General features: G+C 46.7%; 1 protein-coding gene across 5 annotated transcripts; it reads left to right on the forward strand.

Moving 5' to 3' along the window:
* The first annotated feature begins 2645 nt into the window (after positions 1–2645).
* Positions 2646–10219, forward strand: LOC148537780 (cold-inducible RNA-binding protein B-like). 5 transcript variants are annotated; one of them, XR_015873388.1, is made up of 8 exons: positions 2646–2739; positions 3104–3214; positions 3296–3402; positions 3768–3888; positions 5756–5846; positions 5946–6013; positions 9710–9795; positions 10162–10219. XR_015873388.1 is itself a non-coding variant. In XM_088460370.1 (7 exons), exons 2-7 carry the CDS (start codon positions 3112–3114, stop codon positions 9712–9714), a joined length of 495 nt encoding a protein of 164 aa, XP_088316496.1. In that variant the 5' UTR covers positions 2646–2739; positions 3104–3111; the 3' UTR covers positions 9715–10219. The 5 variants fall into 5 exon arrangements, 4 of the variants coding, with proteins under 4 accessions (XP_088316496.1, XP_088316493.1, XP_088316494.1 ...); XM_088460370.1 differs by having other exon boundaries at positions 9710–10219; XM_088460367.1 differs by lacking the exon at positions 9710–9795.
* Positions 10220–26896: the final 16677 nt, after the last annotated feature.

The following is a 26896-nucleotide window of genomic DNA, read 5'->3' on the forward strand; positions in this document are numbered from 1 at the left end:
AAAACAACTAAAAAGGGAGGGAATTTGGAAAAATGGCAAACAAAAGCAAAGACAAAAGGCTTGCATTTCCACACCCTTGATCAGCCGATGCACTCATTCTTTCTCCTGCACACTGGGGGAGGGGACCGAAAGCTGTAAATCCTGCTTTTTATATAATATATGAAAGATACTATAGAAAGCTAGTCTTTCTGCAATTAAATGCTTAAAACACACTTATGACTTGTTTTGTAATGTTATTTAGGGGCATATTTAGCAAGCACATTATCATAACATTTTGCAGTTTCTACATGATTTTATGTATCTATGTATTTTATGTATCAATAGCCTAATGCAGGAGAAATCTCCTGCAAAAGGCTATTTAGTGCTGCAGAATGCAGTCCCCATTTTTAGCAATGGGGACTACAAAATTACCCCCATCTATAAAACTACAAATTGTGTTGTTTTTTTAGGCCCCCATTTATTAATGATCGCTTTTGCAACGTGATCAGGGCATGACAGTACCGCCCATGATCTCATTGCAAAATGCGATCATAGTGGCCGGATGTATCATCCGGGACATGCAAGGATACGGGCTCCGAAAGGAGCCTGTTTCTGCGATGTCTCCAGAGAGCTGCCGGCTAGTGCAGGGGCTACTGCACATGCACAGCCATCATAGCCGGGGAGGGTTCCGATGGATCCCTCCGCCGGCTAATTATGCAAGGTGTAGCCCATAGGCTACAGCGGCTAACGCCATCTTCAGATGGTGTTAGCTGCGGGGGGCCAATATCTGGAATGCATTGCATTCCGGATATTGGTAAATTTGGCAGCATCGCATCCCCCATAGAAACCTACGGGGGAAGCAGCTGCCTGCGGTAATGGAGGGATCACAGCAGCCATGCAAAAGCGTTTAAACGGTCAAACATGCCTGTGCTTTATTGACTACTCCCCGTTACATCCCCTAAATGCTGACTACTTGTCACTTACTTTGCGAATTGACCCTTTGTGCGTGCAAAATGGCAAAACAATAGGAGTACGCGCGCATTGCGGCTTATACGCATGCACAATGGCAAACAATTGCTCGATCTGCTTAAAAATCGCATTAGTGTCCATCTCTGAATCAGGCCCAGCGACAAGAAAGACTCCTCTGATGTGTCTGAGTTCTTGCAATCACTGTCCCTGCACGTCAATGTTAATGCATGGCTGGAAAGATGTTAAAATAAGAAAAATAAAATCCTGCCAAAATGTGGACTGATAAATGTAGCACTGCCACGACTTTTAATACAAAGGCCCATTAGAGATACATTTAAGACTGAAGTAACAATAATTTAAGCTAAGGATTTTATTAAATTGTATAGAATGGCATATTATACAAAAGTATTGCTTCATGCTATTTCATAGGCTTAGTTGGGGGAATATTTACGAAGCAGAGGTTTTACAAAAACAAATACTGTTGTTTTTTTTGTATATAATTTGCTTGCCACATATATAAAAGGGCAATAATACTTCATGTAAACCAAGCCTGATTTTGCATTCACTATTCTTTACCAAAAAACCGAGGGTTCTGTAAATCCACTGCTTAATAACTATGTCCTTAAATGAGATGTTCGTTGGATTAAAAACGAGCAGTTTGCCACAGATGTTTTTGGTAATAACGTTTTAATTTTGATATTTCCCATTTTTACCGTGTGACCGGCGTAGTGCCCGCAGCACAGCATCAGCCGCCGCACACATCTCCCCCAGTGCTGGGCGTACTATCGCCGTATACACCGGGCGTCAGTCCCAGCTACATTAATCCGTTCTGCCTGAGACTACGGGGTGTACATGGGGGGGTTGGGAAGAACATGTCAGCGGAGTTATTTTGTGATATTTTATATGCCATGATGGGCCGCAACATTGTTTCTTTTATTACTCCCGGCTATGACGGGGTCGTAAAAAAATAACCAGCGAAGCGGGGTCCTCCGGTGGGGCTGAGAACAGGCGCAGTCACGGGTACACATTTTTATGATAAGGCGCCATCTTGAGGGCCGGTTGCTGCAGTGCCCGCTAGGCGGCGGCTCCGGAGGAATAATATCCTCGCTTCCACTTATAATGGCCGCCATAGGGTTGCTCAGCCTCACTGTACCGGAGCGGGATACATGTTACTAAAACGGCAAAATATCCTACACCCGCCCCAATTTAAATAAATAAAAGGATAAAGAAACTCCAACAGAAATGAGCAGAGCTTCAGCGTCATCTTCGGGAAGAGAGATAGCACACTGACTCGTGTGTCCAGCCCTAAAATGGCGCCTACACGCCCTATTGTGCTTCTTTGTCCAGGCGTCATACCCGAAATGGCGGCTAGTCCCCCTCCCCCCGCCGCCGCGGCAGAGAGCGGCTCCCCTATCACCGTCCGCGCTGCTGTACCAGTACCACACCCCGAGGTTAAAGAGAAACCAGACTCTTTCCCAGAGGGGCAAACCACATGCAATACACAGGGGTGCAGCGCCTCTGCCCGGGGCTCCGAATTATGCAGTTCCTATTCACACAATCACGTATATATTATACAGTGAGCTGTAACCACACTACGCATTGCACGCTGTAATCATATTTAGATATAAGATCGTATCCAGTAGGAGCTAGATAGATGGTACAGTCCACGGTGGTCATGAATAATACATGAGGTGGGCGGGGCGTTACATTGTATATAAGATCGGGACCAGAAGCTGTTGCGCACTCTGCTTCCCTGACGTCCATCTTCTCTCCTGCTTCGAACACCTCTAGGTAAGCGCCACTCTCTGCCGCGTGCAATTGCGCTCAATGGTTCTTGACTCGTGCTGTGTGAGATAATAGCGGTGGTGATGCGGCTGTGCTGCTGCTGCTGCCGCCGCTTATTTATGGGTATTTTATTTTTTCTTTTACGTCTTTAAATCCCACATGTGCGGCAACTCCGCTCAGTATACCCGTGACATGGGTAGATAACACAGTACAGTGGGGTTTTAGTCTACCTTTTGCGGGCGCTCACCCTTATCCCTCCCCCACCCCGGCGGCCATGTTGCCGTGCTGCTGCAGCGAGGTCGCGTCACGCGGTCTTTTGCCTGGCCACGCGGTGGCGGCCATTTTATAAGCGCGGTCTCTTTCTCCACAGATTTCATCATGTCTTCTGATGAAGGAAAGCTGTTCATCGGCGGTCTGAGCTTCGATACAAATGAGCAGAATCTGGAAGAAAGCTTTTGCAAGTTCGGGAACATCGCCGAAGGTGAGTGACGGCAAACGAGTTGGCGGGTTTTACCGAGTGCCGCCTAATTCTCTAATAATAAATAATCGTTTGTCTTTTTAGTGGTTGTAGTGAAAGACCGGGAAACGAAACGATCAAGGGGATTTGGCTTTGTTACCTTCGAGAACCCAGAGGATGCTAAAGACGCCATGCAGGCCATGAATGGAAAGGTGAGGCCACGTGGGGGAGGGGCGGGGCAACATAACATCTGCTCGAACCACACGCGATGGCTTGGCCAATAGCACATGGCCTCCCAGCAGGCTGCTCATTTGAATTAACTTGTAGGGTTTTTTTCTCCTTTGGTGACATCACTGCAGCTTGTGTTCCAAGTAGTACTAACTGGGACAGTAACAATCTGCCTGTACACTTAAGTATTACTGAGGCTTGTTGTGTGCAAATAAGAGAACCAACATCATTGGCTGAGCATAATGGGACACCACATTGCTGTTTTTAGGTAGACTATTGTACTGAAATGATTGGACCATTTGCATAGTAACTGGCAAAACACAAAATAATTTTTATTTAATCTTTCTAGTCTGTGGACGGGCGTCAGATTCGTGTGGACCAGGCTGGCAAGTCTTCTGGTGACAGGAGAGGAGGATACAGAGGTGGCTCATCTGGAGGCAGAGGATTCTTCCGTGGAGGTAGAGGACGTGGTATGTAGTTTAACTATATGCCCTGCCTTATTTCTATTTCTATTGTCATTTAAATTTGTACTAAAATATATAATATATATCTAATCTCTTATGGGGTTTTTTATGGTTGCTACAACTATTTGAGCTTGGGAAAAAGTTTCCTGCGCCAGCATAAATATAGTGTAACCCATTGTCATCTTTTTTGCAATGAAATTAGTTTTGTGCACCATAAATTAAATGATCTAGTCAGAAATTGTCAAACATCTATGAAAATAATCTAATACAGATGTGTCCATAAACATATTGCTACTAAAGGTGGGTACACCTGACAGATGTGCAGATACATCTGCAGATGATGATTGTTCATACACAATGGCCATAATCTGCTTGAGCCTGTGGGTGGGACTTGGTGGGCATGTCCCACCCCCTCACAGCTGCCACCATGCCCGTACACTTGCTGATGGACAGATGTCTGTAGACATATCTGTCCAACTGCTGTGCAGCACAGCCAAAGCGATATGTCAGTGAACAGCCACATTCACTGACATATCGCGGCTACACTCTGGCCAACTGGCAGCAGGGTACATTGGCTGAACAATTGATCAGCCAATGTAGCTATCAGTGTGTACCCAGCATTAGCCACAAACTGTAATCTTAAATAGCAGACTAAATTAGGTTGAGTAAAGTACTCAATCCAGATAAACAATCTATATAATGGTCCACTTTGGTGCACTCGACTAATCTGTTGCAAAATAAACTTCCTTTGTAATTTATTACGTGAGCAGATTCATTTGTAACTATGAAGCTTGTTTTTGGTACTTATCTCTTTGGCCCCCTGCTGGAGGTGCTGGTGACACTACTTGCGTTATCTTCACTAGCTTCATTCGCCACATGGATATTCCTCCTCCATGCCCACTTGGATGGTAGGGAATGACTGACACTGGCTGATCTTTATGCATCTTAACTGACTAGTGAAGATATGAAAGTAGTGCAACCAGCGCCTCCAGCAGGTGGCGGCGGCAAAGGAAGATTTTTTTTTTTTTTTTCTATTTTCTTTTGAATGATGTAGCAATAGCAACAATTCATAAAATTGTTTGAAAACTACAATGTAATAGCCTTATGCAGGTGACTTCACAAATCTACAGCAAGCTCAGTGCTGCAGATTGCAGTCCCCATGTTTATCAATGGGAGCTACAATATGACCACTTTCTGGTGTTTAAGACTGGGGGAAGCTGACACTGCGCATGCAAACAGTGTTTGCTTCCATTGCCAGCCAGGAGGAGAATCTCCAGCAAGTAAAGCCTCCATAAGCAGTTTACTCCATCTGAAGACTAAACTAACAGGGTAAAACTCAAAGCCTTGTTTTGTGGACTGGGGTCTGCAGTTTTAAATTGGCACTCTGGTGATTTCTGTGGTAAAAAAAATAGCTTAATAAGCCCCTTAAAACAAGATCTAGCTGTGCAATTGCATTTTTATTTGTTATACATATATTGCTTATTGGAACGCACAGTAATTTTGTATGTTCAGTAAATTTTACTGTTACAATATTAATTTGGTAATTTGCTTTAAACAGATCTTGCTATTAAATAGGCTGTTTCCTGTCTTGGCTTTCTATGGCCAGACCTTCCACCAAGTGATAGTTTAAACTAGAAATCCTTAATATGGATTGGTGTAGAGCAGTTGGTGTAAGGATTTCCAAACCCAGTATAAAAATCTGTTTATCCTTTACAGCAAAGTAAACTCAAATTGAGAACTAGGTGGTATTTATGGATCATCCTACCAGGAGGGGGTGGTAACTTTGAAAATTGTATGAATCAAATTGTAGGCTGAAGACCTAAACTTGCATATGGCCTCATAAAATGTGGCACTAACTAAATTTTATTTTTAGGTGGAAGTGACAGAGGCTATGGAAGCAGCCGGTTTGAAAGCAGAAGTGGAGGATATGGTGGCAGTGGTGGCTCCAGAGATTATTATGGCAGGTAAGATTTGGGGGGGGCAGTAGTCTAGTCTGTCTATACTCATTTTGAGGTCACTGGCTATTCTGGTCCTTGTACCTAACTTGATTTTTTTTTTTTCAGTGGCAGGAGTCAAGGAGGTTATAGTGATCGCTCAGGAGGATCCTACAGAGACAGCTATGATAGCTATGGTAAGTAGTTTAGTCAGAGGGATGGTATATGGTTTGGGGTGGAGGCATGTATTTTGTAAACTAGTTATGTTCTGTTGTACTTTATAGCGATGTACCTTCATGGAAGGGCTTGCCATGGTCTTAGTTTCAGCAGCCCAGTCGCTACAGATAATTTATAATCCAGTTAAAATAAATGCAAGATGTAAGTTTAAGATAGTCTACATGGGTGGGATTAGATCTTTAGTGTAGGGGAGGTATTGTTGGGATCTGACCAATGCTTCAAGTGCCTTTACACCTGTGCCTGCTTCTTGTCCTCAGCTACACACGAGTAAAATACCTTCCTGACTCAAGATCATCCTTCCAATGGCTGTATTTATAAAGATTTATGGAGCTTCGCAGAATCGTTAATGTGTAGTACATCTAACTGTGTTCACTTTTTTATATCTGTTCAACTGTCTACAGCCTAATTGGTAGTGATGGAACAGCTGTCCCAAAGGGTGTATTTAGGAACTTTTATATTGTTACTTTTTAATGTTATGGTTTCATATTGTTAGTTAGACTTCTCACCCTTGCTGTTCCATTGAGGCTGCTCAGATGAGGGGCTCCTGTTGCATAATGGAGTTTGAGCAGGTACTTGCATCAGTAAATGGTTTCTGCTCAGATGGAGTGAAGCTTCTGCATTAGCAGCCCAGTCTGTTAATGGACACGCTCTCCTACAGCATGGTCTTACTGGATCTCTGCTGTTCTGTGTATATATAGTTAAGGGGCTTGGGACCCTGTAGCTTTTTTGAGCACATGCCTTTTGAAAAATGGTCCTTTAGTTGTAACAAGGTAGGCCTGACTTTTGGTGCGCTGTAAATAGTGGCTAATCCTCCTTGATATATCTAAAGTGAACAATCTGATCTCTTAACAATGTCACAAGAAGTTCTTGAATGTTTGTTCATATTGTCCGTTTTCTTTTTTTATTTACTAAACAAAATGCAAATATTGTATTGAAGTGGTTACAGAATTCTTGTTTTCTACTTCCGCTTGGCTTCACGAAGCCTATTAAAAGACCATCTGAAAAGAAATATGCTCACGACATTTACCTTCTGCACAACACTAAAATGGGAGATCTTGCCTAGCATGCACAACTAAAATGTACTGCCAATTAAACTAAATATTCATGTTTTGGTAACTTAATTATAATGGTTTGTACATGTTGTCATGCAGAATTTGGCACATACAGTACCTTCTGATTATATAGTGGCTGGGTCACTGACACAGCTTTGCTCATTCTGTATAAACTTTAGGTGTCTCTCAAATTCTTTCCTCATTGGTCCCTTAGGCTGGGCACACAAAGATTTTCCGTCCAACCATCCTAGTTGGCTGGGGTGAATCTGGTAACGTATGGGAGTAAATGATCAATTTGCTCCTAAATGCCAGAAAATGGATGGAAATGGTCGTCAGACAAGTCTGAACACATTGTTTAGATTAAATATTTAAGTTTGTCCATTTTCTGGCGTTTGGGAGCAAATTACTGATATTTTCATACCTTACCAGATTGGTTGGAATGAAAATCAACTAGTTGGATGGTTGGACAATCTTTACATGTGTACCCAGCCTTAGTGGTTTCACACTATAGTACCACCTGTAGATTTAATGTTTATCAATGAAGCACATGCTCTAGCTACATCTTGAAAACATTTGCTGTTGGGGTTGTATGAGAACTGATTTTGAGAAACACTGTTCTAAAGGAACATGAGGAAATGAGTTGCAGGGGAGCACAGACCAGTAAAGAGTAGGTGTTATACTATTGCCTTGTTCTTTTAGGTCTTGTGTTCAGGGTGTTCCTGCAGGTAAACTGTATTGTATACATGACTTGAATGTGAGCAATGCAGTCCTGCAAGAACTTCATGCATTAATGGTTTCATTTTGATCTGACATCATGAACCAATTGCATATGTTATTGAGTTTGCCACCTCCATGGTGTCCAGACAAAGGGTCAAACATGCCTTCAGGATGCACTTTATGGTATTCATCCATGATGTCCTAAAGCATGGGTTTTTCAACAAAGGTACCCCAACAGATCAGGTCTTCCAATTTCTGTCTGGAAACTGGTGGTATGTCTGATCCAGAAAAATAGATTAATGTGCAGGATTAACATGTCCAGAAAACATGACCTGTTGGGGTATTGGAGTTCTGAACCTGTCCTGAACAATTGTGGGATTTGATGTATTCCTGTACTGAATTAGTAGGTAAAAGGAATCATGGAAGGTAACTATCTTGTGCAGTGGTTTCTAATCACTAGCAAGTGGTGGTCACAATGCTGTTGTATGGCAACAGAACCTGTAAATTGCCATGGAGAACTAAAGCTTGGGCAGTATATGGTTTACCTTCGAATTTAATGGCTCAGTGCTTGAAAAAGTACTCGCTCATTAGTTACATCTAGCTCTTGCATTGGAACACTGTCCAGCAAGGTGGTACGTAGAGTGCAAGTTCAGAAACTGTCAACTGAAGAATCTACATAGAACATGGTTGACATTTAAAATAAACTAGTGATTATACGCTTACTCTGCAGTAGGTTACAATTTTAAAAAGGAGGTACTTGTGACTAACGGCAAGACCTAATTGACCTACAGAACAGTATGGATTTACTTTGACCAGTGTAACATCCCATGAGGACATAATTCTAAAGATGTGGGTGGATCTGCAACTGTCCAGCAATATTGCAGCTGTGAATAAGAATGAGCATTTAACTTCCATCATTCTTAAAATACAGTTTGGGATATAGTGGAAGGGAAATGTGTTTAACCTTAAGGCACTACATGACCACCATTGTAATCTATCAAACGCCTTTGGTGTTGAGCGTTGTATTGAAGACCTCACACTAGACTTGGTACAATGCTGGTATAGGGATAATACACATGCAGCCCTCCAGTTGCTGTGCAGCTACACATCCCAGCATCCCCTCAGTTTTGTTTTCAGGGAATGCTATGCTGTGTAGCTCCACAGCAGCTGGAGGGCTTAATATTTATTACTGCTAGGGAGTTGAGTATTCTCTGGCTACTATACAGCAGGAGAAAAAGGCATGAGTGTGGAAGCAAGTTATGTAAAGATACTTATCACAGATCCAGTTAGCAAAATTGCTGGGACTCTGCATGTGGTCAACATTTAGTTTAACTGGATGCAAGTGCAGACTTCTAATGTTCTTAAAGTTGGGCTTTTAAGCCCATGGTAGGACCACACTGTTGCTGTCTATGAATCTTCTGCTAGAGTACAGAATCTACACTTTCCTTGGAGAAGTCAAGTGTTGTGCACCTTGTGAAGCCTGCCGAAAGCTGCTCTTGGCTAGTTCATTTGTGGGATTAGTCCGGTAACTTGAGGTAACTCTTGCTCATGTCCACATCCCTCTTCCTTGAGCTCCCATTGAAAACTCCCAAATTAACTTATTCACTTCAGGAACATCAGTGCTGCTGTTTTTCTAATTTCATTGGCAAAATATCTTGTTCAGATAACTGGCGTCTGGTTTCTGCTTGGCGCTTGCAAATTTCTATTGGATGTTAAGAATTTCTAGCACTCCATAGTTACTCCCTCTACAACATGTTGAGAATGGCCAAGCACCAGCCTTAAATACAGCATAAATATCTACCCATCCTGTTTAAGATTGGTCTACTTTGCAAGACTGGCTTCCTTTCAAACTTTATATTTTTTTTTTATTTTTTTTTTTTGTTTCAGGTTAGTGATAACTACCATTAAAGTTGGCAGGTGTTGGTTTGATAGCTGGTTGCAGACTATAGTGTAATACCCAGTGTGACTTACAGGTAAGTAGTCTTAACTGAATTGGACACTTATTCAGTGCAGTAGCTCAATAGTCTAATTTTGCAACATTCAAACCACTCATGTGCACATTGAAAGTTTGTGTATGCTATACTCCATGTGAATAAGCTGCAGGCATGCTTCTATGGTAAAGGCACCAGATCGTTGATGGAAATAGTAAGGGGCTGGGGAAGTGATCTACTGTCTAAAATAGAGTAGTTTAGTCTGAGTCTGTTTTTATCCTTTAACAATTACCCTTGTAATATTGCTATGATTGCATATATAGATATACAATCCTAATTTTAGGAAATGTGATCTTTCAAAAGATCAATTACTAAAACTTTTTTTTTTTTTTCTTCATCTATCAATAGGTGCTGCAGACAAAACCACTGGGGAGTCGGTGTAATAAAATTATTATTTTTTTTATAACCCTTTTTGTCTTGGTCTTTCATTATCAGATGGATCTTTACGAGTGTAAATCTAATGTTTTATGTCTGTGTGAAAATTTAATTTGTACAGCAGCTGGAGCAGTGAGGTTTGCACTTTATGTATCGCAATGTTCCAAACTTGGTTCTCTAAGACTCCTGGTAATAAGGCTGTTCATGCATGAGAATAGGTGTCTTAAAATGCTCAAGCATGACTATTAACCTGGTCTGTTAGGGTGGTTCTGAGGGCTCCTCCCATATCTAAATCGCTGTACACGGTAAATCTGCCTCATCTTCAGTACAACATGGTTTTGCAAAGATGCACGATAACTTGCTCTGTTCCATCATCTGAAGCAGGGCCAAAATTTGGGAAACAATGCAAAGTGATAGTCAATCCAAACATTTGAGGCTGACTAAACCAGCTACTTGGGGAGGGTTTAGAATTTCTAAAGGCACCCATACATCAGCAATCTGAAAACCACAATTGAACAATTTGAAGATTTAGTGCACGATCTTAGGATTTCCCAATCGAGCAATCTGCGCCCATACACTACAGATCTTTTTCAGTGATTTGCAGATCGATTGCAGCAAACACAGATCTGGCAATTTTGAAGTGGCCATAATTTTGCTAGAAACTGTCTGCTGATCATATCCATACACTAGCAATCTACAGCCCCAATCGATCTGTGAAATCCAACATGTTGGACAATCTGATTAAACAATTCTATTAACTTTTTGGTTGCGATCTGTAAAGTCCATACATTGCAGATTTTTATACACAATCGATTGCAAATTGCACGATTGCTACAATCCATCTCTAATGTATGGGGGGCCTTTAGTTATGGGAATTAAAACAATTAACTTGGAGCAAGGTGCAGCACTAAAAAAATCGCATCAGCTTCCTTGAACTACTAGAGTAATATTGAATAAGGTGGATACACACTACCTGATAGTGCTGATGAATGACATTGGTTGCGCTTTTAACCATGCAAGCACAGATAACTAAATTACCTGATGTTGGGCAGCTGGGGTGCGCATACAGATGATGTGCTCGATCTGCAGTATTGGCTGACCCTATTGTCTTGTGTGTACCTGGCAATAGACAAGTTGAAGAATTACTGAGCATTTCTGACATTTTGCGATATAAATTTCTCCAAAGCAATACCAGTGTGACTTGTCCAAGGAGGAAGAGAGGTTAGGGTTAGGCACCCCCTAAGGGAGGGTTAGGGGGGTGGTTGGGTTAGTAAATAGGAAAATACCTGTCAGGATTAGAACTGCCGGTACGATCCCGCTTTCACAACAGGTCATGTATTGAAGATTTCTGTCTGGATATAGACTAGATAATTACTGACCCAGCAAAATAAATTTCCTCATATGTCGATGCCTAAAGAAATCCACAAAACAACCTGTTGGTGGTAATTATGGACTGGAGTTGAGAACCCCTGGTGTGCAGACATCTTCCAACAGGTTGGGTACAGTATATTTCTTAGTCAAAATATAGACTCCATAAATGTTAAAAGGTACAATATTTAGACAACCAAAATTATGTCATTGACTATATGTTGACATTCAGTACGTAGACAGTTCACAGGTACATAATGTTGAAATGTGGTCAACAACCAAAATGAATAAACTTAAAATGTTGATGGTCATAATTCCAACAGATAAGTGTCCCACTGCGAGCTTCTGTGGAACCACACAAGCCAGCATGCCCTGTTACAGATTGCTGTTAGGGCCTGCTCAAACTTGCAGGGCATGTGTAGTTTCACAGCAGCATACATTAATTGCAGCTGCCGCTAAACCCCACCATGGTAGTGTTGCTATTAGGGCATTCTGAAAGGCCGGGTATGCGGAGAGGTGTTTCACAGCAACATACATTAATTGTCATGGCCACTAATCCCCCTCATAGGAGCTCTAAATGACAAGAACTGTAGTGCTAATCCCCTGGTTAGTTGCGTGAAATATATGACAAGGTGAGCATCTACATTTGCCTATATTTTGACTGCAGGTTACAGTTTGTCAAAATATTGACATGTAAAACATGAACATTCTTATAGTGTCCATGTTGACATTTTGCCTGTATGTTGATTTGGTCAAAATGTGCACATGACTATTTTGAATGCAGGGTGAACCTGTCAGGTTTGATGTACTGGATTCCCCTAGAGAGGGGTAGTGATGGTGGTGTTGGAAGAATTTGGGGAACTGGCCTGGATATCAGGACTCCTCATCCACAGGTCTTGGATGTTGATGAGACCTGGTCAAAGGTGCGGAGTCTAACCTGCAGAGAGGTGTTCGCCAGTGACCCCTCCAAGGGGGATATTGGCTTAGCTGCACCCTGCAGGCAGGTCGCGGTCCTTTGACCAGGTATCCAAGCCCTGTGGGAATAGAGACTCGAATATCAGTGGCCCAAGGGAAGTGCCTAACAAAGGCACTATTACACCGGGAGATCCACCAGGAGATGATACTTGTAATTAGCATTTGAGGTACACTGGAGTTGACACTCAAGGGAGACACAGGTAATGGTGCATTAATGTGCAGATGCACTACTGCACTGCAGGGTGCACTCGAGGGAGACACTGGTATTAATGTGCAGACTCACTTTCTACTTCAGGGTCCACAGGGTTGACCTTAGGGGGTATAGCTGGATCCACGGGCACCACGCAGTTAAAAGCTTTGCTGCTCCCAGGATGCACTTGGGTCCGTCCTCTATACCGCGCCCCGAGCCACAGCACCTCAGTTTTAGTTGGTGCCCGGCCGGAGTCGGGTCACCCTAAGCTTTATTTTTATAAGAAGATTTTATTGTATTTTTTTACTATCTTAAGAGCGGCAGCATCAGACTGTCCATCTGGACGTCCACACTGCCGCTCCAACAGCCCCGCTGGCGCTGCGACGCCAGTACTGATCTGGGGATCGTAGCAGGACCCCGCGAGTCAGTACTAGCGTGGCTCCGGGACCTCCCACTGACTGCTGCCGGATTCTATGGGGCCAGGTAAGCCACGTGCAGTGCTGTGCGCGGGGGGAAATGCAGTCTTCTCTGGGGACAGACCGGCGTCGCTAGTAGCGGCAGCGGGCTCCCCCCTCTAGCATACCCCGCGTGACCGCTGGACCACCAGGGAGTAATGGCTGGAAGGGAACCAGCGTCCCTGGGGTTAATCGCTAGCCAGGGGAGGCAGCCTTCCCTGGTTTAGCGGCTCCTCCCCTCAGCCCAGCGCGCCTTCTCTCATGCGTGCTGGCGTTGCTGGGCTGTTCCTGCTTCGGCCACTCAGAGCTCTCCGGCGGCCATCTCAGTGGCAACGCAGATCTCCCAGGCGGTGCATGGTCCGGTCCCCCTGCGTACCTCTCCCCTGCAGACGGATTGTGTTCGCAGCGCTATAGCCCTCCCAGACACTGAATCTGGGAGGTTGATTGTAGCGAAAGGTGCAGTGAGTATAACTTCTCTGCATGGTATGTGACTTGCTAGTGCTGCTGGCTGTGCTTATTTTATTCTTACTGTCCGCTTATACCTATCCCTTTCCTTCTACGGCCCGCAGGTGCGTGGGGGAGGGGTGTTCTCTCTGTGTACCTCACATATAGATCTACGTATTTGTGAGGTCCGTCACATACAGCGGTGTGCTACACAGTACCATATCGTGGGCTGTTTGTGTTGCATACGTGGGAGTGCATTGGTGTTTTACGCCTCACCTCTTTTCAGTGATACACTTTTATTGCAAAAGTTATTGTCATGTCTGAGGAGCGCTCTGTGGCTCCTGTGTTGTTTTCCTGCCGACGCTGTTCGGCAGGGGTTGATGGGGTGGATTTGTCTCAGGACGGTCTGTGCGGGCGGTGCCAGCTGGTACCTGGTCCCTCTAAACCCCCGGTGGCGCAGGATCCTCCTTGGGCGATGTTTACACAAGTGCTGGCGTCGATCGCGGACCGACTTGCGGTCCCTTCTAGGGCGTTGCCCCAGCCTACCATCCTCCGTTCCCCGGGGGTCACGCATCTGGTGCAGTCTCCTCCCGGGTCTCAGACTGTGGGTCCTTATGCGGGATTGCCTGTATACGTACAGTCTCCCACGGTGACACAGCAGTCAGTGGTACCCTTTCAGGGGTACCCTCAGACGGTACCCCCTCCCTGGGTGGATGTCCTTTCCAGCTCTGTTCAGAGCCTTGCGGCCTCGTCATCGGCTTTTCAGTCACTGTTGCACAGTGACTTGCCCCCATAGGCGTCCAAGTGACCCGTTCCAGCTTCACTGGCGGCGCAGTTCACGGGCACGGACGTGTCTTCAAATGACGGAGAGATCCATGAGGATTCTGACTCGGATGCCGGGGCCCAGGAGGTGGAGGCTAAGTCCTCCATTAATGTGCCGGCTTTGGTTAGGGCGGTGAGGGCCATCCTTCACATAGAGGAGGATGCGCCGGCTCCCAGGTGGAAGTACCCTAATTTTAAAAAGGCCAAAGTAGCTTCAACGGTTTTTCCCCTGTCCGACCAGTTGACTGATCATATGGCGGGGGCCTGGCAGTTGCCCAGCAAGAGATTCCAACCGCCGAAAAGGTTGGCTTCCAACTATCCTTTTCCTGAGGCTCATTGTAGGAAATGGGAAACTCCGCCTGCGGTGGATTCCCATGTCACCCGCTTAATTAAAAGCGCTACGTTGCCTTTGCCGTCGATCTCCTCCCTGAAAGATCCCACGGACAGGAAAGTGGAGACTTGTTTAAAGTCTATCTACTCTCTCTCTGGGGCTGTGGCCCGTCCGTCCATGGCCATCTCTTGGGTGGCTAAGGCCATCGAGAGTTGGGCCAACGCTTTAGAGGATACCTTTCCGGATGATGTTCCGGATATCCAGAGAGCATTGATAGGACAAATGAGGGATGCGGCTTCCTACATTGGGGAAGCATCGTTGGATGCAAGCTTGCTGACCTCTAGGGTGTCGGCGGCAGCTGTGTCGGCGCGTCGGTCCTTGTGGCTGCGGTCTTGAGGCCTTACCTATTAATGGAGAGTTGCTTTTTGGTCCAGACTTGGACAAAATAGTGGATACTCTGGCTAAGTCTAAATCAGCCTTCCTCCCTTCGGCTTCTGCACCTATCAAGGTACGGAGCTCTGCCTTTCGGGTTCAGGACAAGGCCAAAGGTCAGTCCTTCCCGAGGCAGTCGGCTACCAAGGCCGATTCTAAGCCCAAGAAGCAGCCCTGGAGTGCCAGGCGCCCTTCTTCCAAGCAGGAAGATAAACCTGCCTGATGGGACGGGCCTCTCTCTGGGGGATCCCAGAGCGGGAGGCCGACTTCAATTTGCCCAGTGCTGGCACAATACCACCACGGATCGCTGAGTTCGAGAAGTGGTCTCCCAGGGGTACGCCCTGTCTTTTCAGCACAGACCGCCCCACCAGTTTTTCTGCACGGGTCCTTCTCAGGACAAGACCAAGGCTTTACAGATTCAGGAAGCTATATAATCCTTGCTGAAAGCAGGGGTCATTGTTCCCGTTCCTCAATTACAACGAGGGACGGGGTACTATTCTCTGTTTCTGGTGCAGAAACCTAATGGTTCTCATCGCCCTATCCTCAACTTGGAGTCTCTGAACAAATTCCTCAGAGTTCCAAAGTTCAGGATGGAAACGTTACGTTCCATCATTCTGGCGATGGAACCTGGGGATTACATGGTGTCCCTGGATATCCAGGACGCCTATCTCCATGTTCCGATAGCACCTTCGCACCAGTGGTATCTGAGGTTCGCTGTCTTTCAACATCATTATCAGTTCTGGGCGCTACCCTTTGGCCTCTCCACGGCACCGAGGGTATTCACAAAGATTATGGCAGTCATGGCTGCACATCTTCGGAACCAGAATGTGCGGCTGCTGCCTTATCTGGACGACCTGTTGCTGGCGAGCTTCCCGGAGGTACTGCCTCAACATCTCCACCTGACGATCGCTTGCAAGCACACGGGTGGTTGATAAATTGGAGAAAGTCCTCCCTGATTCCATCACAGCAGATGGTTCATTTGGGAGCCCTGCTGGATTCTCGTCAGCAAAGGATCTTCCTGACTCCGGAGAAGGTCTGCTCCCTACAGCTGCAGATACACAGTTGCCGCCTGTCGGTTCATTCGGCTATGAGAGTTCTGGGATCCATGGTGTCGACATTCGTCATGGTGGAATTTGCCCAGTTCCATTCCCGGCCCCTGAAGGGGCTGATTCTGTTGGATTGGAACGGGTTACCTCACCGGATCCGCTCTCAGATGCTGGTGTTGTCCCCGGAGGTTCGGCAGGTTCTTTGGCTTGGTGGCTTCAGACAGCTCATCTGGTCGAGGGGCGCCCCTTTTGGATCCTGGACTGGGTCCTGCTCACGACGGATGCCAGTCTCCGGGGTTGGGGGGCAGTGACCGGCTCATTGTCGCTTCAGGGTCGTTGGACTGCGGAAGAAGCAATTCTCCCCATCAACATCCTGGAACTGCGGGCAGTATACAGGGCCCTGCAGTCGTCCGGCCCCGCTCTTCACGGAAGGGCGGTTCAGGTGCAGTCCGACAATGCCACCACGGTGGCATATATCAACCACCAAGGAGGAACTCGCAGTCGGGCAGCAATGTCGGAGGTGTCTCGCATCCTTGCTTGGGCGGAGTGCCACATTCCAGCGATCTCGGCGGTCTTCATCCCCGGAGTCCTCCATTGGGAAGCGGACTTCCTCAGCCGTCACGACGTGCATCCCGGGGAATGGTCGCTTCACCCAGAGGTGTTTCAGCTACTCGTGGACAGATGGGTGCTGCTGGAGCTGCACTTGATGGCCTCCCGTCACAATCACAAGTTGCCCGTTTACGGGTCAAGAACAAGAGACGCAGGCGCATGTCTGGTGGACGCGCTGTCGGTGAAATGGATGTTTCACCTGGCGTATCTGTTTCCTCCGATATCCCTACTTCCTCGGGTTCTGTGGAAATTGAAGCTGGACGGCGGCACGCTCGTGCTGGTGGCTCCGGCGTGGCCCAGACGTCCTTGGTACTCCGATCTGAGGAGCCTCTCCATCGACGCTCCGTACCTTCTTCCTCAACGTCGGGACCTGTTGTCTCACGGGCCCTGCCTTTACCCGGATCTGGGTCGGCTGTCTTTGACGGCGTGGCTCTTGAGACAGCCGTCTTGAGGTCTCGGGGTTTCTCCAGTTCGGTTATTGGTACCATGCTCAGGGCATGCAAGCCTGCTTCCGCACGGATTTACCACAGGGTGTGGCGCACTTACTTTCAGTGGTGTGAGTCCAGAAACTATGATCCTCAGGTGTTCCGAGTTTCTAGAATCTTGGAATTTCTTCAATCAGGTTTGGACCTCGGCTTACACCTTGCCTCTCTGAAGGTTCATGTGTCTGCTTTGCCCGTGTGGTTTCAACGCCGGATTGCTACACTGCCAGATGTTCACACCTTTTTCCAAGGTGTTCTCAGGATCCAGCCTCCCTTCGTGCCTCCTTGGGACTTGGCGGTGGTGCTACGGGTCTTGCAGGGTCCTCCTTTTGAGCCTCTTGAGTCAGTGGAACTCAAGTGGCTTACGTTTAAGACCGTTTTTCTCCTGGCGATTGCTTCTGCCAGGAGGGTGTCAGAATTGGGGGTGCTTTCCTGTCGCCCTCCTTTTCTGATTTTTCACCAGGACAGAGCAGTGCTCCACACTCGTCCTGAATTTTTGCCTAAAGTGGTCTCAAAGTTCCACATTAATCAGGAACTTGTTGTGCCAGCTTTTCAGTCACCTGATCTTTCAGCTGGTGAGGCTTCCTTAGATGTAGTCCGGGCGCTTAGAATCTATGTGGACCGGACTGCTTTGGTTAGGAAGTCTGATTCATTGTTTGTCCTCTTTGGATTTCACAAGAGGGGTTGACCTGCCAACAAACGTTAGCCCGTTGGCTTTGTTCCGTTATTTGTGAGACTTATGCACAGGAGGGTTTACCTGTGCCAGCCTCTGTTAAGGCTCATTCCACTCGTTCTGTGGGTCCCTCTTGGGCTGCTAGACGTGGCACCTCTGCTGTTCAGTTGTGTAAGGCGGCCACTTGGTCTTCAATTCAGACGTTTTTGAGGTTCTATGCGTTTGACACCTTCGCCTCTCAGGATGCATCCTTCGGCGCCGGGTACTCCTTCCAGCACAGGAGCGTCCCCGCCCTTAGTTGAACTGCTTTGGGACATCCCCAAGGTCAACCCTGTGGACCCCCTATGGACCCTGAAGTAGAATACAAGAGATATGGTAAGAACTTACCTTTGTTATCTCTGTTTCTACGAAGTCCATAGGATCCACAGGGCACCCGCCCTGACGCACCAGGCTTCATATGGGCTGTGTGGCTGGTCCCCGGTTTTCCGTCTCCCATTTCTGTGAGTATGGTTTCTTGTGTGTTCCAGTCTTCCTTCTCTCTGTTTAGACTCCTCCTCCGGCCTTAGCTGCTTACCAACTGAGGTGCTGTGGCTCGGGGGCGGGGTATAGAGGAGGACGGACCCAAGTGCATCCTGGGAGCAGCAAAGCTTTAACTGCGTGGTACCCGTGGATCCAAATCCAGCTATACCCCCTAAGGTCAACCCTGTGGACCCTATGGACTTGGTAGAAACAGAGATAACAAAGGTAAGTTCTTACCATATCTCTTGTTTTTTCACTGCGGGGTGCACTCAAGGGAGACACTGGTATTAATGTGCAGGCAGAGATATAGGTCGCACTGCTGTTCACAAGAAAATACTGAAGACAGGCAGAGATGTTATAGCACAGTCACTGGAAACAAAACTCTCAGGGTGAGATGTAATTAGCACTGCTGCTCACAGGGAACGCTTGTAATCACAGAGGTGCAGCTGTGAGACACTCAAGAAAACCTAGCTGGAAATCACAAACAGCATGCACAGGTAGGGATGTTATTCACACTAGTGCTGAAACGAGACACTGGAACTCCAACACATGTAGAGATTAAATAGGAATAGCACTGTTGCTCACTAGAAAACACTGGAACTTAGGTTTGGAATCCATGGCACCTGGACCAGAACTCAACTAGAACACTAGGAGTGACAATCGTTGATCAGGCAACTTCCTGGAGTGCTGGGGGTGGATTTATACCCAGGGGTAGCAGATTATTGGAGCACAGCGTCACCTGACTGAGATCATGCTACAATTGGTTAGGAGGACTGTCACATGAGAAGAACTGTCATGGCGGCGCCCATGATGGGAACTCCGATCCCCAACATACACAGCCGACCATGGAAGTCCACAGAAAGCACCTAAGGCAGAATACTCGGCATCTCGCCCATCACTGCACCAGACGTCTGACCACAAGGAAGTCAGGGGAAGCTGGCACAGAGGTAATAGATAGCCGATCCTAGGCTGAACCCTGACAGAACCACTGTATGTGCAGTTAACTATATTATCATTTATATGGTGCCACAAATGTTCCGCAGCGCCTTACAAAGCACATAAACAAGTTGTAGACAAGCGACTTACAGAACAATACAATACAGGACCAGGACATGGATAATATATATTGCTACATTAGTGACTATAACACCCAGATAAGCAACAGAGCATAAGCAGCCAAGTGTTAGGTGCCCTAGTGGTGAGTAAGAAGTAGATGAAACTAAAGTAGGGAGAAGTACAAGAGGTTAGAGTTACTGGCACTTTCTAACTGCAGTATTAAGTTGATATTGGACCCAGCAGCATGATCAGCCCATTTATGGACAGAGTAAGGCTTCCCAACTAATTGGACCTATTTTGGCCATGATTTCCGGTTCCTTACTCCTGCTTATTGGAGCCTTGGCTCCGGCTAGACTACACAGTTATCGACTTGCTCGGATCATCAGTTGCTTGCTTCATGGGACCTCGCTCCTGCTGGTTCTGACTTATCGACCTCCTTGCCCCCTTAGGTACTCTTGCCTGGCTGAAAGCGACAGACATTATTAGCTGGCTCCTTGCAAATCCACTGTTGGACCTGACTCCCAGGACATATCGGGCACCTGTGGTGGCTTTTCCTGCTGGCTCTATCCAGCTGGCATCTCCTTGGTCTTCTTTGCTGGAATGTCAGGTCCTGCTGGTGATTTCCTTTGAGGTATAGGTATACTCATGGTACCAAGCCTGCCTGACAGACCTTTTTTACTCTTTGCTACCAGTACGGTGCAGTGGGTGGCTTAGGTTCTCCTGCACTCTCAGGAACCGATTGGACACAGAGTTTTGCAGTCCTGGGTGAATCGGGCTGTAGCTACTGCACACAGGACTCTTTCTCTGCAGTTTGTTATATCCACCACTGAGGCTGCTTCTGCTACCTATGAGGAACTTCTTCAGTCTTTGCACTGCACATCCTGGAAGAAACCCATTTGTACATCGGTAAACCCTTTTTGCGGATTCTGCTTCAGCTCAAAGGCGTAACTAGAGGTGATGGCACCCAGGACAAAAAAATATATAGTTCCCCTTGAAAACTGTTCTTCAAAATTCTTATATCGATACTCAAACACGTACTGGAAATGCAAATTAGGAAAGCCCAAAAGCAACAAAAAACATCAGTTAAAACTGCAATTGAGTCTAACTCCAAGTTGGCTAAAGGACTTTGCTGCTTTCTCCAACACCCACCCGCTCCCCGCCCCCCTTCCGCTGCCTAACCGTAACTGGGTCACATGGATGTGACATCATCAGAGGTCCTTTAGCCAACTAAAATCTAGCATCTACCGGCCTGGGGGTTGCCTAAAAACTTTAGGGATTTTGATAGCATCTAAAATTAATTAAAGACTATTTAACACTCTGCCATTAACTGAGACACAAATGTTAGGCCACTAAAATATCTATCTGCAGTGTCTGCCATACAATAAAGAACATTCTAGTGCAATACAATGCAGAGAAAAAAATTGGGGGGACCAACTCTGAAGGGATGACCTTTGTTTAGTGAATAACTGTGCTGCACAATATCTGTGTTACAGTATACAAATGTGTTCACATACACCTATCCTCAAATCGCATCAAGAAGCATTTAGCGTGCCACAGATAATGCGACTAAGTTGCCCCATGCATCTGATCACGTAGTTTTGTACCGACTTTGTATTTTATTTGCATCTCTAATGTGAACAATGCACAAGTACCCTGGACACTGCTACTGGCAGTGCCTGCAGCAGCTGTGAGCAACTTTGTGTCTGATTCAGAGCTGGGAATAGCATAAAAGAGAGCAAGTAACTGCATCTTGGTAAAACCATGCTGCACTACAGGCGGGGCAGATTTAACGTGCATAGAGATTTGGGAGGGGTGTGTCCAAACTGAAATCTAAATTGCAGTGTTTGTGAGCTATATGCAAAAGCAGCCAGTATTAACCCTACATGCAAATAAAATGTATGTATCTGCTCCCCTTGCATCGTAACATGGTTTGTCCAGGTTCACAGTTACTTGCAATATTGTACTCTCGGCCTGATTCATCATGGCTCGCAAATTGCAACCGTGTACGCAGATCGATCGATGGTGCGTACTGCGTATGCACTGCAGTGTAGCAATGCGATTGCTCTGTGATTACTCACGCAGAAAGAAGGCCATCGCAGAGTGAGTGACATTAGGTCAGCCTTTTGGGGTGATGGCGGGAGTGGTCGAAAAAACGCAGGCGTGCCTGTCCGTTTGAACGCCGGTACTTGGGCGTGCATAAATTAGTCATTGCAATGGCATACATCAGGATAAACTCAATAAGACTGCGCTATTAACAAAAAACCTCTAAATTGTGAAGTGGCAGAAAATATGTAGCAGTCAAGGCTCTGTTAATTATAAAAAATTATATTGTATTTAATCGCATATAGGTTGTTGAAACATATTACAGTGCACTTCACTACACATTCAATACAGAATTGCCAAAAATAATTAAAACATTTCTTATATATATCACTTTGTTGCAATCTTTGATTGGATTTAAAATCTCCAATATCATGGTGTTTAATCCAGTTTTAAAGTTCCACAGCAATATCCATGCCATTATGAATTGGCAAGCTACAATGTCATAATAAATCGAGCAGAAAGTACCTGCGGATAGCTGCTTCAAGCATAACCTGTATGTTTGCTATACCGGGTGGTGGATCTGGCCTCCCGTAATCTTTGGGCAGCACCCGAAGCTGGGCTATGCTGCATCAGCAGTCTGTCTCCCGTGCCTGTCAGCTGGATGTACCGTGGTGGTCAGACTAGAGCTTAATTAAGATCCCACAAGCTTGGTGTATATTTGTATTGATAACTCCGCTTGGTAATTTCATTAGATTCCTCCAGAAAAGCTTGTCACGCTTTAGGGTGCTGTCAATCAGGGGGTCTCCTGACGTGTTTTGCCTCTTTGAAGTGGGGGCTTTATCACAGAGTAACTATTACACAGACTGATTGTACTTATATAGCACTACTCCATACTCAATTGGAGCATCCGCTGGTGATCATTAGTTACCTCAGGTTTGCTTTACCTGAGGTCGTGTGAATTACTCTCATTTCACCTTCGGACATCCAATTAGAAAACGGTAATTATGATAAACAAAAAGGATCATATATAGTACAATGTTTAGCATTGTTTACGACCTGGATGCATGTAAAAATTATATAGACACATATATGCATATAATAAAAACATTTACATGTGTAAAAATTGAACCTATAAACAGAGCACATGACTGCATAAGTTGTTTGTCATTACATATTAAAAGAAACAAATATAAAAAAAAAAGAATTAAAAAAATTAGAGATATGGTAAGAACTTACCTTTGTTATCTCTCTTTCTTCGAAGTCCCTTGGGTCCATAGGGACAGCTTGGGGCATATCTGGATCCACAGGCACCACGTAGTTGAGAGCTTTAGCTCCCAGAATGCACTGGGTCCATCCTCTAAACCCCGCCCCCGAGCCACAGGCACCTCAGTTGGTAAGTAGCCAAGGCCGGAGGAGGAAAAAGAGAGAGAAGGAAGACTGCAACACACAAGAATCATACAGAAAGGAAGACAGAAAACCGGTGACTGGTACTAGAGCCCACACGAAGCCAGTTGCGGCAGGGCGGGCGCCCTGTGGACCCTATGGATTTCGAAGAAAGAGATAAAGGTTAAGTTCTTACCATATCTCTCATTTTCTTCAGGGTCCATAGGCTCCACAGGGAGACCTTGGGGATGTCCCAAAGCAGTCCTTTTAAGGGTGGGGACGCTCCTGTGCTGAGAGGAGAAGCCAGCGCCCAATGGAAGCATCCTGAGAGGCGAAGGTGTCAAAAGCATAGAACCTTAGAAAGGTCTGGATGGAAGACCACGTGGCCGGTCGACTCACCCAGCTGAACAGCCAAGGTGCCACGGCGAGCTGCCCACGAGGGGCCCACAGACCGAGTAGAATGAGCTTTAACAGAAGCCAGAACAGGCAAGCCTGCCTGTGTGTAAGCCTCTGAGATAGTCATACGAAGCCATCTAGCCAAAGTTTGTTTGTTGGCTGGCCATCCCCTCTTGTGAAATCCAAAGAGTAAAAATAAGGAATCCGATTTCCGAAGGGAACTAGTCCGGTCCACATAAATCCTGAGAGCACGGACCACATCAAATGAGGCCTCACCAGCAAAGAGGTCTGGTGACTGAAAGACAGGTACGATAATTTCCTGATTAATGTGGAAATTAGAAACCACTTTCGGAAGGAACCCAGTGCAAGTGTGAAGCACCGCCCTGTCCTGGTGAAATATCAGAAAGGGAGGACGACAGGAGAGCGCCTGCAATTCTGATACCCTCCTGGCCAAAGCAATCGCCAGGAGAAAAAGCGACTTAGCCATCAACCACTTGAGCTCCATCGAATCAAGCGGTTTAAATGGAGGACCCTGAAGGGCCTGAAGAACAATTGCCAAATCCCAAGGTGCCACTGGGGGGACAAAGGGAGGTTGACTCCAGAGGACACCCTGGAAAAAGGTGTGGATATCCGGAAGCAGAGCTATACATCGCTGGAACCACACGGACAGTGCAGAGACATGCACTTTTTAATGAGGCCAGGCGTAGGCCGAGGTCCAATCCAGCTTGAAGGAATGCCAAAATCCTAGAAATACAAAACACCTGGGGGTCGTAATTTCTTGTGCTACACACTGAAAATAGGTGTGCCACACTCTGTGGTAGATCCCGGCTGAGGCAGGTTTGCGTCCCGAAGCATCGTGCTGATGACCAAGCTAGAGAAGCCCTTGCACCTTAAGATGGATGTCTCAAGAGCCATGCCGTCAAATACAGATGACCCAGGTCCGGGTAAAGGCAAGGACCCTGAGGAAGCAGGAATGGAGTGTCGATGGAGAGACTCTGAAGATCTGAGTACCAATGACATCTGGGCCACGCTGGAGCCACCAGCAGGACCGTGCCGCCATCCTGCTTGAATTTCTGAAGAACGCGAGGAAGCAGGGATATTGGAGGAAACAGGTATGCAAACTGGAAGGTCCACTTCACCGACAGAGCATTCACCAAGCTTGCTTTGGCATCTCTTGTTCTGGACCTGTACAATAGCAACTTGTGATTGTGATGGAAGGCCACGAGGTCTGCCTCTGGGAGGCCCCATTTGTCCACAAGGAGTTGAAACACCTCTTGGTGAAGAGACCATTCCCCTGGATGCACGTCGTGATGGCTGAGGAAGTCCGCTTCCCAACTGAGGACTCCTGGAATTGAACACTGCGAAATGGGAGGGAGGTGACACTCTGCCCAAGACAGGATGCATGACACCTCTGTCATCGCTGCCCGACTTCGAGTGCCTTCTTAATGGTTGATGTACACCACCGTGATGGCATTGTCGGATTGAACCTGCACGGCTTTTCCCTGAAGAACATGTCCGGTCCACTGGAAGGCTCTGTATACTGCCCGAAGTTCCTGATTGTTGATTCGGAGAATTGCTTCGTCCGCTGTCCAACGGCCCTGAAGCGAGTGCGGACTGGTCACCGCGCCCCAACCCTGGAGACTGGCATCCATTGTCAGAAGAACCCAGTCTGGGATCCAAAAGGGGCGACGGTTGGTGAGATGAGTTGTCTGTAGCCACTAAGACAGAGACAGGCGCACCTCCGGAGACAGCACCAGCATCTGAGTCATAATCTGTTGCGGTAACCTGTTCCTCTTGGATAGTATCAGCCCCTTCAGGGGCCTGGAATGGAACTGGGCATATTCTGACATTGTGAATGTGGACACCATGGATCCTAGAACCCGTATTGCCGAGTGAACCGACACCCGGCAGCTGCTCAGGCAACTGCGCACCCACAGTTGCAGAGAGGATATATTTTCTGGGGTTAGAAAGATCCTCTGTTGATGAGAATCCAAAAGGGCTCACAAATGAACCATCCTCTGTGAGGGAATTATAGAGGACTTTTTCCAATTTATCAGCCACCCGTGCGCTTGTAAACAAGCGATTGTCAGGTGCAGATGCTATTGAAGTACCTCTGGAGAGCTTGCCAGCAAGAAGAGGTCATCGAGATACGGCAGAAGTCGTATACCCTGACTCCGTAGGTGGGCTGCCATGACAGCCATAATTTTGGTAAATACCCTTGGAGCCGTGGAGAGGCCAATGGGCAGCACCTGAAACTGGAAGTGTTGTTGCAGTATAGCAAACCGCAGATACCGCTGGTGGGAAGGTGCTATGGGGACATGTAGTTATGCATCCTGAATGTCCAGTGATACCATGTAATCCCCAGGTTCCATAGCCAGAATGATGGATTGCAAAGTTTCCATCCTGAATCTGGACATTCTGAGGAACTTGTTCAGAGATTTTAGGTTGAGGATAGGCCGATGAGACCCATTGGGTTTTTGAACCAAAACAGGGTAGAGTAGTAACCAGTCCCGGACTGAGGCAGTGGAACTGGAAAAATTACACCTGCTTTCAGCAAGGACTCTATGGCTTCCTGAATCTGCAAGGCCTTGGTCTCGTCCAGAGGAGGGCTCATGCAGAAGAACTGGTGGGGAAGTCTGTGACGAAAGGATAAGGCGTACCCATGAGAGACCACTTTTTTTTACCAAAGCATCCTTGATGGTGTGACACCAGTACTGGGCAAACTGAAGAAGTCGGCCTCCCACCCTGGAATCCCCCAGAGGGAGGCCTGTCCCATCAGGCTGAGGGTTTATCCTCCAGCTTGGAAGTAGGGCGTCTGGCGCTCCAGGCCTGTTTCTTAGGCTTAGAGGTTGATTTGGTTAGTCTAGGGAAAGACTGTCCTTTGGGCTTTCCTTGAGAACAAAAGGACCAAAAGGAAGAGGTTCTAGCCTTTGCAGGAGCAGATGCGGAAGGCAGAAAAGCGGACTTAGATTTCGCCAGAGTGTCCGGAATTTTGTCCAGGTCAGGGCCAAACAAAATCTCCCCATTGAAGGGCAAGGCCTCCAGACCCTTTTTGGAATCAGCATCCGCCCTGCAGGAGCGTAACCACAAAGAGCGTTGAGCAGACACGGCTGCAGCCGAGACCCTGGAGGTCAGTAGACTGGCATCTAAAGCTGCCTCACCAATATAGGCGGCTGCATCTCTCATTGTGGCCCACTAAAGACCTTTGAGCCACAGCTCCTGAGAGAGAATAAATTGATTTCAGGCATGTCTCCACCTTCCTGTCCGTAGAATCCTTCAGCAAAGAAATGGAAGGCATAGGCAGTGTAACACTCTTAATTAGGCAAGTAACATGAGAAACTACCGCAGGCGGTGATTCCCACTTTTTGCAATGACCCGCAGGGAACGGATAACTTGAGGCGAAACGCTTTTGGTGGTTGGTACCTCTTACCAGGCATTTGCCAGGCCTCTGCCATGTGGTCCGTCAGTTGGCCAGCGAGAGGAA

Source organism: Taudactylus pleione, unplaced genomic scaffold (genome assembly GCF_031769625.1).
Source record: "Taudactylus pleione unplaced genomic scaffold, aTauple2 ptg000044l, whole genome shotgun sequence".
In the NCBI taxonomy this organism is placed as follows: domain Eukaryota; kingdom Metazoa; phylum Chordata; class Amphibia; order Anura; family Myobatrachidae; genus Taudactylus; species Taudactylus pleione.

Excerpts from the sequence above, each read along its gene's own strand:
- LOC148537780 (XM_088460367.1), top strand. The coding sequence starts at position 3,112 with ATGTCTTCTGATGAAGGAAAGCTGTTCATCGGCGGTCTGAGCTTCGAT. Across the intron at positions 3,889-5,755 it reads CCGTGGAGGTAGAGGACGTG|GTGGAAGTGACAGAGGCTAT; the intron begins GTATGTAGTTTA and ends TTTTATTTTTAG. Across the intron at positions 6,014-10,161 it reads AGACAGCTATGATAGCTATG|GTGCTGCAGACAAAACCACT; the intron begins GTAAGTAGTTTA and ends ATCTATCAATAG.